At 37.2% G+C, this 11,304-nt stretch overlaps 1 protein-coding gene across 6 annotated transcripts in view; it reads right to left on the bottom strand.

The window, feature by feature from the left end:
* Positions 1-3,605: 3,605 nt before the first annotated feature.
* LOC123762678 (uncharacterized) overlaps positions 3,606-11,304 on the bottom strand; it is a 136,802-nt gene continuing 129,103 nt past the window's right edge. For all 6 annotated transcript variants that reach the window (XM_069332363.1, XM_069332364.1, XM_069332365.1 and 3 more), the window contains one exon: positions 3,606-11,129. In XM_069332363.1, the coding sequence (XP_069188464.1) occupies positions 11,027-11,129 (103 nt within the window). In that variant the 3' untranslated portion in view covers positions 3,606-11,026. The remainder of the gene's footprint in view (positions 11,130-11,304) is intronic.

Raw genomic sequence — 11,304 nt, 5'->3', positions numbered from 1 at the left:
AAAACTTGGCTTATTTGGCAAATCGGGCCTTGAATAGTAGGCTGAGAAGTGCGTTCTGGCTACTAGGTACGACATATATATATATATATATATATATATATATATATATATATATATATATATATATAAATAACTGAAAACTCACACCCCAGAAGTGACTCGAACCCATACTGCCAGGAGCACTCTGCTGGTGTACAGGATCCCTTAACCGCTCGACCAACACGATCGGACAAAAGAGGATGGTAGCCGAGGCTACCGTCCTCTTTTGTCCGGGCGTGTTGGTCAAGCGGTTAAGGGATCCTGTATGCCAGCAGAGTGCTCCTGGCAGTATGGGTTCGAGTCACTTCTGGGGTGTGAGTTTTCAGTTGCATATAGTCCTGGGGACCATTCAGGCTTGTTCGCATATATGTATGTGTATGTGTATGTGTATGTGTATGTGTGTGTGTGTGTGTGTGTGTGTGTGTGTGTGTGTGTGTGTGTGTGTGTGTGTGTGTGTGTGTGTTTGTGTGTGTGTGGAGTGCCACCTGATTGCATTTGTAGGGACCCTCGACCTCGAAAAAGACGGCATGCAGCATCCGGGGGAGCCTTGTGGGGTGTCTCCCACTAGTCAATACTTCTTGACTAGTCAATCCTACTTGACTAGTCAATCCTTCTTGACTAATCAATCCTACTTGGCCAGTCAGGCAACATATGGTGTCCTTGGCGTACAGTTTAAGGTGTGGATGCTTCACTGCATGTCGTGTTGTAAGAGTTTGTAGCTGGTTCGTTAGGCTTATGTTGGGATTTTGGCCTGGGACAAGGTACTGGAATGTGTTAAGGTAAGCTTGGTTATTAAGTGTGCTTAGTAAAGGATAGTTGGTGATCCAGCTGTGAAGGTAGGCCTTGTGTCGGAGACCTGGAGTGTGGTCAGACCAGCGGACTCCGCACCAGCACCCGGCTCACTACTTCTGATTGACGCAGTATATGTGACTGCTCAAGCCGTGTCATTCTCTGGCCGAATTAATTGTGCTTGCGTACTGCAGTTGTCTTCCTTGTGACGTATTATTGCTTGTGTACAGTTATCCCTGTGACGTATGCCGCCTGCGTACAATTGTCATCCCTGTGACGTATTATTGCATGCGTTCAGTTGTCATCCCTATGACGTATGCTGCATGCGTTCAGTTGTCATCCCTATGACGTATGCTGCATGCGTTCAGTTGTCATCCCTGTGACGTATTGCCGCCTGTATGCAAAATAAGTACACAATATATTGGCTGGTGTGCAGGGCTTCACACTCCCTAAGAGATCCGTCAAGTAACTATAAAAAGGCATATATACTCGCTTTCACTTCAGTTATATTGATGCTAACGTATTAACGTGCAGCTTATATTTCTGTCTTTATGATGACATAGAAAACTTTGTTTATTCACAATTGTTAGTTATCTCCTGCATAGCAGTAGATTCTGCCTGTTCCTTACCACCTACATATCAGAACGCTCCAACATTAAGAAACAACAACAATACATGCCAAAACGTATTGTTTAGACACACCTTTTTCTCCCCCCTCCACCCTACCTTCCACGAGAGAGAGCGCACCTGCAGGTCTCGCCTGCCACCAGCAACCTACCAGGACGGTCGTTATCCTGCCAGTTCCTTGTCTACAGCTCCAGAATTCGCACCAGTCTGACGTCACTGCCCATATGACTCCATAAAGTCATATGGAGTTGATTTAACTTCCAAACACGTTTTTTTATACTTATATTTATATTTTTTTAAATAAATATTAAATTTTGTGTGGCTATTTATGCTAGATATTATTATAAAAACGCATTCTACTTGTTAATATCACAATTAAATTTGCGACAATTTGAGCAGAGAGATGCAACGACTGGATCACTGTGTACAGGAGGCTGATATGCCAGCAAACTCTCCAGGCGACAATATATCTTGGATAAGTCGCTCCACAATATTGTCGCATGGCCCCCCTCGACTTCCTAATTCATCACCTGCCACATATTTACTTCTAATTTTGTTATGAAATTGGATTATTTCAGAGTAAAAATAGGTTTGATCAAGTTCTGCATTCAGCACCAACATTATAGTGAGTAAATATATCATATATCTTCATTACTTATGTAATGCCAGCAGGCTTTGGGTAGCTTGTGGTGACTTTAGGTAGCTTTGAATAATTCTACGCACCAGTCAGATATTGTGGTATCTAATTACCCGAAGCTCCCTAGCATTATGTAAATAATTAAGAAATATGATATATTTACTTATTAGTTGGTGCTGAATGTAGAACATGAAAAAACATTTTTCCTCTGAAATAATATAATTTTGTAACAATTTGATGAAAGTAAGTGGCAGTGACCCCATAGGAAGCTGACGATCCAAGCGACAATGTTGTGGAGAGACTTACCCAAGATATTGTAGTGAGTATATTATGTAAATAATATATTCACTCCAAACTCTTATTAGCTTAATTAGATTAGCACAAACTCTCATTAGCACTAATGACAAAACTCGTACCTCTTCCCTAATTACAGTTATCATTCCATGCAACTTATTGGAGGACAGTGAAGTGTGGTCCAATAATATAAGCAATCAAGAAGCGAGTAATGTTTCTCCTGGAATGTGAAGCAACCAACGACCTTAGAAGAGCTTTAAGTCTCTGAATCTTGCAGTAACCACCCTGAAGCCATCAACAATGCTACTCTTCTGGTCAAAAAAGGTGTCCAGCAGCTGGACACCCTCATAAATACTGTCAAGCAGTATCCTCCCCCGCGATAGCAGCCTGATGATGAAATGTGACGTCAGCACACTGTAGAGATTTACTTAACGAAAATTTTACCACTTACGGGCTATTCATGCCCGTGCCACCTCTTGGGTGGCTTAATCTTCATCAATCAATTGAGTAATCATCACTATACTGTAATTTCCTCAGTGGTTCAGTTAATTTTAGTACAGATGCTTGAAAGTTACCACACACACCTTCAACCTCAAGAATGTAGCACTAGGCGTACACAGTTCCAGCCGACTCCAAGACACTTCAGCTTCGACTTAAGAGCAGACAGCCAGACTCCTACCGCACCGAGCTAGTTTAGAATCAACCGAGGACCTGCACAGTCCCTTTTTGGCACCGGAAACAAGTGGGGAAACCCACCTGAGGGACGGGGTTGTTTCGACTACCCCCAAGCACACTCGCTCCAGGATGATGAAGGAAAAGAAGCCTGCCCTGCCAGCCCCGAATCCCCTGAAGGAGGAGGAGCTGCCCAACACTACCCCAGGCCGGAGGTCACGACTCTAAATGCGCGAGACCAAGCACTAGCAAAAAGCGCGCACCTTCCCCCTCCCTCCGCACCTTGTCAACGTGACGACCAGCAAAAGGGCCAACAAGCAGAGCAGGAAGTAACTTTTAAATGGGGATAAAAAGGTCCCCTTAGCTTTAGTAATGATTATACTGTATGAATACACTAATACTATAATTTATTCTATCACTTAGAATTATTAAGCACTGAAATAACCTCTTGACATAAATAGAAAATATTTTAGGACAGGAATATACTCAAATGTGTCAGGTATGAGCTGTTATGTACAAACATGCATGTGAAAGGGATATAAAGCTATTTAGAACTGGGTATCTTTATTGAATAGTGTTGTCTTTGGTGGCTTTTGGCACACTTCAATATTTTCATTTTCAATATAATCTCTTCTTAAATTATGAAATATTACTAGATAACTTTTGGCAAAAATTAAATTTCTGAAATGTACAAAATATGAAAGTGTATCAAATTTATATTTGATGAAAAACTAAAAAATTTTATGCACTGAAGTAATTATCTCCTCTTCATAACCTTGACTATCTTGTGACCAGAATAATGTACAAATATCACACAATTAAGTTATACACCTCAACTTTTTGCTCAAACATTTTAAATTAATAAGAAAGCATGAGAAAAGAGTTCTTATCATAAAACTCTAGTGACAATCTCCAATAAATAGGATACTTGTGTGACTGACTATACTCAAATATCCTAGAAATCTTACAAATGTTATCATAAACATTAGATTCGTTCTATTACAGTTACTTCTGGGGATTATAAGAATTTAATATAGTATGATACTTTATACAGAGGTGCATTGGTTTGTGCAGTGAAAAAGCATTAGAAGCATGGATGCTTGAGCATTATGAAGAAAATGTGCATGTCAAACTACTGTACTGTAGATATGTGTCGATCACAGCTGATCAAGAGGAGTATCCTCGTGCTCTCATGATGTCTTGCAATGTAAACAATATTATGAACATTAAAAAACATTCCCTCCCCTTTGTACAGGGGGGAAGGAAATGCATGTACAGTACAAATATTTATATAAAAAAAAATAAATAAATAGGAGAAAATGTGTGAATGGAGTGGGTGTGGATAGATTGGGTTGAAGGATTAAGTTGGATGGATGGTTATTAGATATTGGAGGGCGAGGAGGGCTTAGGGTGGTGGTAGGGTACATTACTTTATTATATGGAGGGGTAAGCATATAATTAGTAGTGGTTTTGCAATTGGGGCTTTATTGGCAGAAGAGAAATGCCAGTCCATTTTAGATAAAGAAATGTACTGTACAAGGTCCTCCAGACAAATTTTTTCAGCCTATAGACAACTGGTATCACACCTGTACATTATGTTGTCTTGCCTAGTTTATATTAATATTTTACAAAAAAAAAAAAAAAAAACACTAGTTCTTTAATTACCTATCAGTGTCTACAGGAACTGAGGATTGAGGTCTAACCCTTGGATCCTGCCTCATGGTTATTAAAGTAGGTTTGTGTGCGCACGCTTGCCTAAGTGTTTTATCTTAAAACTAGATCACCCCTTTCTGTATACAATGACTTCACTTCATTGCTATTGTACCTGATACACCCCCTACCCCCCATCCACCACATGCCTACACCACTGGCACCAATCATTATGTCCATACGGTGCTTGGAATAAGAGAGATTTAACTCTTAAGACCCTACCTTGGCAGGGTAGGGTCTAAGTTTCTGCAGCTTTTACATCTCCAATAATGCTTTTAAAGTTATGAACCAAGACAGCTTCCATGACTTTTGTTTCAAGCGTGCTGCATTTGTAGATGGGTACAGGGTTAGTGTAATGCATGAGGTTTTCAGTGGAATGAAGGTAAATATGTTGGTGGGATGTGTATATGGTTAGTGGTGGGTAAAGTGGTGGTATGGGTGTAGGTAAAGAATTGTGGGATGCGGTTATAGGTGGAGGGCAATATTAAAAGGAGAGAGAAAGGGAAGCTGGATTTAGGGTGGGTAGGTCAAAGAGCAACGAAGGTAGTAGTATTTGAGAATACCAAGAGTTAGGATGTTGATGAGACTTGTTTGAGGTTTGGGTATTAGATGAAGTTGTGGGGGTTGGGGGTGTTCTGTGAACTTAACAATGGCTGGGGAAGTGGCATGGTTGTGGAGAGGTGTTGGTAAGCAAGTTTTTTATTTTTACCTCTGGTTATAAAATTCTTGCTTTAGCAAAGGTAAGAAATTATATAAAAAAATAAATAAAAATACTGTCACCCATTGATCTACTCAAGGGCTACATTCTTGGAAAGGCAATTCACAGCAAACATAACTTCATATAAACAAAAATGTATTAGGTTTCAGACTGAAAATTAAACAAATTTCCACTCTATGGGAATATGTTTCCATATATATTAAATTACTGTACAGTACAAAATTTAAAGTAGATTCTGGATGCTGTAAACAAAAGTATGAAAAATTAGATATTTGTCAAGAGTCATGAGGAAACAATGTTGTGTTTGAATGCTCAGCACATCTAAGAGGCAAAGCAAAGGTGAAGGGATGATGCATGTGGAAATCATACCCAAAGCAACATCACATGTGCCAGTAAAAACTCGTCTAGCCAAACCAGCCATAGTGCATGCTTGGAAAAGTCATAGAACTTTAAATTCATATGCTGTGAATGTACAGATCAATAGTCAACAGCAGTTACCATTAGGCACAACTACCTAGTGACAAAAGATCATGTAGGTTATGAGAATTTTGAGTTTAAATTCATACAAGATGAGACATTTTCTAGATATAAAGGAATGAAGACTAATATTAAGAAAAATAAATACTGTAGTTACCATTGGGCTTTACTGCCCAGTAACAAAACGATCCATAGTTTTATTATACCCAAGCCTTATTGGTTTCTAATAAATTCAATTAGGCTTTAAGATATCACAAAGAAAAAGACTTCTTTAATACCAATAGCAGAATTATTTTTTCCAAACTTAAATTGATATCTTGCCATAACAATATGTAATAAGAAACATAGAAAGGGGAAATATATTTACAAATACAATATACTGTACTCACATTATAGATGCTGAAAGCACAGTCCAGCAATGCTTTGTTAGCATAAGCAAAATAATCCAGCAATATGATTTTAAATATTAATCCAGTATATAATAACTGAGAGCAACAATATCAATAATATATGAAGTTCCTATGCAATACAAACATTGATCTCAAGGACAATAAGGGCATTCTTTTTGCTGTGCCTAATTATTCCAAGGAAGACTTATAGTTTTAGTATTAAATGTCTTTAGAGATGAATGTTTATGGGTTTTCACCGAAATGCAATCTATGATAACAGAATTAATTCTGTTCTACAATGTTTCTATAAATAATATTACTTTGGATAAAAACCCACACTTATGTATTGGTGAATATTATGTAAAGATTTAAACCAAGTCTTTTGTACTCCTTATATTTCAACGATTATTTGTCGAGATGTAAGCCTCATCCTCACTACACACTCAGGCCTTGAGAAAGCACTCAAGTGAGTGTAAAAGACTTGGTTTAAATCTTTACAAAAAATTCATAAATACATAAGTATGAGTTTTTATCCCGTTATTATGTCTGAGAAGACATTACCATTACTTAATAATAGTAATATTCTTTGAAGGTTTGCATAACATGGAATAGTTTATTAATGTTAATGCAGATTCCATTAACATAACTTTTTTATACAAATTCTTAACAAATCACTATTTTTTCTCTATACATACTATTCAACTAGATTTTATTGATATAATGTACCTTGTGTATCACATGAAAACAATATCCATATCTTTTTATGAAATCATAAAATGGAATGCACCAAATAAAACTTTTAAAATAAAGGAACCTTTAGTGAAGTAACTACTAAAGCACCATTTTTACTTATAATATAAGAATGGTTATGTTACAAGGTGCAGCAGTCAAAGTTAGTAATATTACGCATATGATATCAATGTGAAATTGTTCAATTTTTTCCGTTCCATCATTTATTTTAATCTCCCTGTATGTGGCAGAAACTAATAACACCAAAATTCTAAAATTTTTAATAAATTTGCTTTAGACAGTTACCATTATGCACAGTAAATAAGATTTTTCATTAAATATCAGGCAACCAAAGATAATTCTTAAGATAATTCATAATTTGAGCAAGCATTCAAGTTTTGTGTTAATTTACATACAAACGTAACTTGAAAATGAAAACAAGTATACATAAAATAAGTATGGCATGAAATAAATTAAAGTTCAGTACATATAAATATACTGAACACTAATGTGCAAGTAATATCATAAGAGTATACAGTGCATCCTCCCTCAAACAAATTCCTGGATGGTCTGAACAAATTGTATCCGATGCAGTTGTTGAGTGAAATATGCAAATGTTCGATGAAGAGAAGATTGTTCATCTAAGCCGTCATCCAGGTCAAGCATTATCATCATCCATGATCCACTTAATCATACTTTAAACAATTATACAGTGCTTAAAACACTAAGTTTGACTAAAATTACCACATAATATTTTACAAATTATGTAATAAAATACAGTACTAATATTTAAAATACTGTATACATTGAACAGCCAAACTTGAATATTATTATTATGCCACTGCCATGTGTTAATCTTTGTTGTCACTTTTATTAGCATGGTCTTACGGGACCAATCATAATTCTGAAGATGGTAATACAAAGTTGAAATAAATTTCAATTAATGAAAATTTATGAAACATATGTGCACTGTACACATGCTCCAGGTATGTAAGTTGCCACCTGCCATGACAAAGCAGCCAGCAGCTGACTGGCAATTGGTATTATGGTTGCCATCTGCTTAACACCTCTTAGGCCTATTATAACTAACTTGAACATATATGATGGCCCAAGGAATATTTAGTTAAATTTGTGAGACGGCAGGATGCCTGATTTTTAAACAAGTTGGGAAATACAAATTTGGGGGAAAGGGGGGGAGTCTAATCAGCCATATGGGGTGGAGAGAACAAATTTTAAAACTCTGAGATGAAAAATTTAAAATCTCATTTGCTCCTCACAGAGGAGAAAATTTGGCACTAGTTGACGAGGAAAAGACACCAGATATCCCAGATGAAAGGTGGTCAGATGATTTGCTGCTTGCAACATGGATCAACAAATTGAGGAGTAACTAGGGGTCACATGACCAGTGGGAGGCACCAGAGTGGCACTACTCAGCCTTATGAGACATCACTGTCACAGGAACTCGTACAGGAAGGTCATCACTTACATCACCTCTGAAAATTTAAATTTTTAAATTTTGCCCCGAGGGGCGAGTTTATTGGGCAGCGCCACTCGTCTTGTGAGTGGACACACCGCCATAGCAGCATGTACAACACTCCCCAATAGGAAGAAAACCCGCTGGGTTGTTCATCCTGTCACTTGTACACAGCTGGGACTTGCTTAACTGTCTCAAGTGAACAGCTCCTCAGACATGAAGATTAGATTAACATCTATCAACCCTTAAAAGCTTATGTCACCTCTGAAAGTTCAGAAAATTTTAGTGGATGACATGTCTAGAGGTTAAAAGATGATGGTATACACACGGAGTAGCCCAGCAAATCTTTTTGGAAGATACTGTTAAGTGAATTGTACAAGTTGCAAGAAGAATACAAGTCAAACGTTCGTTAATGGTCAAGGACCACCAGTTCCAAGACGTTTTAACAACAGTTAAAGGGAAGACAACGTGAAGTGTGTGCAAGCGAAAAGAAGACTGCACTGAATCACCTGATGGATGAGGCAGACGATGGCAACAAGCATTAGATTTAAACTTTGTTAGATCAAATTTATCCCTCCCCTCCCCTTCCCTTTCCCCTGAATTTGGGCTGTTCTGATGAAGATTGGATTTGTATTATTGATTTATGTATATGCCATGTTCAGTATAATTATTTGCATATTTTCTGGACTAATAATTTCATAATTAGGTTATGATAAGTGAGGTTAATTTGTAGAGTTATGCAAGATAGCAGCAGCCTAGCAGTTTTGTGGAGAGTAATTTTGTTCCTGAACTCCACATTAATGTGAAGTATTTAAAAGTTGAAGTGACCATTACATTTAGTTAATTACTGATTAAAGTTGGCCAGTTTATTATACTGTAGTTTTATGATGGTTGGAAGTGAACAAGGCTACTGAAATTTAAAGAGCCAGTTGCCAAGCAATGGGGGGTACAAGAATTCCCCCCATCTCCCACACCCCCACACCCCAGGTAGACAACTTACTTTCAATAATAAGTGTTATATTTTATATACTTGTGTTGCTGTTCTCCATGCTCTCTGATTACTTCTCTAGTAATCCAAGCTGAATAAATTACACATTATATAAACTACTGGTAAGAGACAATTATTCATAAAGTTGTATGGGAGAGGCTAACAGATGCGAGATACTAGGTTCTGTTAAGTGCAGCAAGAGAGACTGGTTTTGTCTCCAGGTCTTTAATGACGAGGTCAGGTGTGTTACCCTTGCCAGTTTGGTGAAATAATTATCATTTTACTTCTTTGGTTTCAATAATGATTGTATATGTATAATTTAATACCAAATTGTTCATAAATGATCGTTCTATCAGGCCAGAGTAAAAATAAACAATTTCTTGTGAATATTTATATCGTGACTGGGAGAGTTTGTGTAAATCACAGTCATTATGTAACGTAGGGCTCCAATAGGTCTCATATAGTTTACTGTAACATGGAATTATTCACCAATGACTGCTCTACATATGCCATGTTCAAAATGATTAATACATAATACTATAAACTGATATTTTTGTTTGTTTTTTAAAATAGACATGAAGATGGGTTATGTACTTGCCTAAGCTAGCTTTGGGTTATTATGAAGATATTTCACTACTCTACTCTCTTCTTAAGGTAAGTAAAAAATCTTCATGTGCATTATAGTGGATGTAAGCCCTTTGATTTTTTCAGTGGGAGGGGTTGCCTAGGGTCTGGCGGGTCGAACAAAAGCCCTAATGGAATGTATCTGCCTCACCCCATATAGTTTATTCAAGCAAGAACACACTATTTGGTTCCCAGTGTCGTGGACAGGAAGCGTGTTAGGCTAATCTAGATCCGCCCCCTAGGTCAGGATGCAACCCACAACAGTTACAGTACCTATTTTCAGCTTGGTGAACATAGGCATCAGATGTAAGGAAACTTGGCCAAATGTCTTGTCTTGTACAAGAATTGAACCTGGGTCCATTCAGTTGTTAGCCGCTTGCAGTGATCACTGTGCTACAGGCCCACCTCGTCATGGTAGATGTCATGCACTATATGTACAGTATCATGCTTTTTCAAATTATTTTACTCTAGAACCAGTTGCTTTGATATAGAATGTTAACTCATGGCTACATTATGATCAGATAAAGAAAACAGTTAGTAGGAAAGTGAAGTTTGATATATATTTTAATGTTATCAAAGAACAATATCAATAGAGCTGCATCTTAAAAATTTAAAATATTTAAAGTTTAATATGACATTTTTCTGTAAAGGAACTATCAGTGAACCCAATATAAAAATTATCCATTTGCAGCACTATAAACAGTCAAATTATACAATTATGGGGATAATGGATTTCCTTTTAAGAAAGCCTATTTCTGTAGTGGACCACTTCGGTAATAGTCATGAACTAGCCTTACACCATTATATATTGCAATAACAACCTTATACATCTTCCTTCTACTTCTGTACAGTTCAGCATTCAGTCATCCACAGGAGGCTCCATTCCACATATGACTGCCTTCATGAATGCTGCAGCGGAGAGAGCAGCATATGGCTGCCAATCTTTATTTCTGGTACCATCCCTGCAAAACATGTATTAAGTAATCACTGGATGTCTTAATTAAGCAAAAGCTATTACTAAAAACAACATTTATTTTATAAATACACTGTACCTGCACTAGCTGCCTCAGTCTCTTCACATTTTTTATACAGTAGAATAGTTTCCAAAAATAGATAATTTATAACACTCAAATGCTA

This window comes from Procambarus clarkii, chromosome 27 (assembly GCF_040958095.1).
Source record: "Procambarus clarkii isolate CNS0578487 chromosome 27, FALCON_Pclarkii_2.0, whole genome shotgun sequence".
Taxonomy (NCBI): Eukaryota; Metazoa; Arthropoda; class Malacostraca; order Decapoda; family Cambaridae; genus Procambarus; species Procambarus clarkii.
Note: the sequence above shows the minus strand (reverse complement) of the source record. Positions and strands in the feature narration are given on the sequence as shown.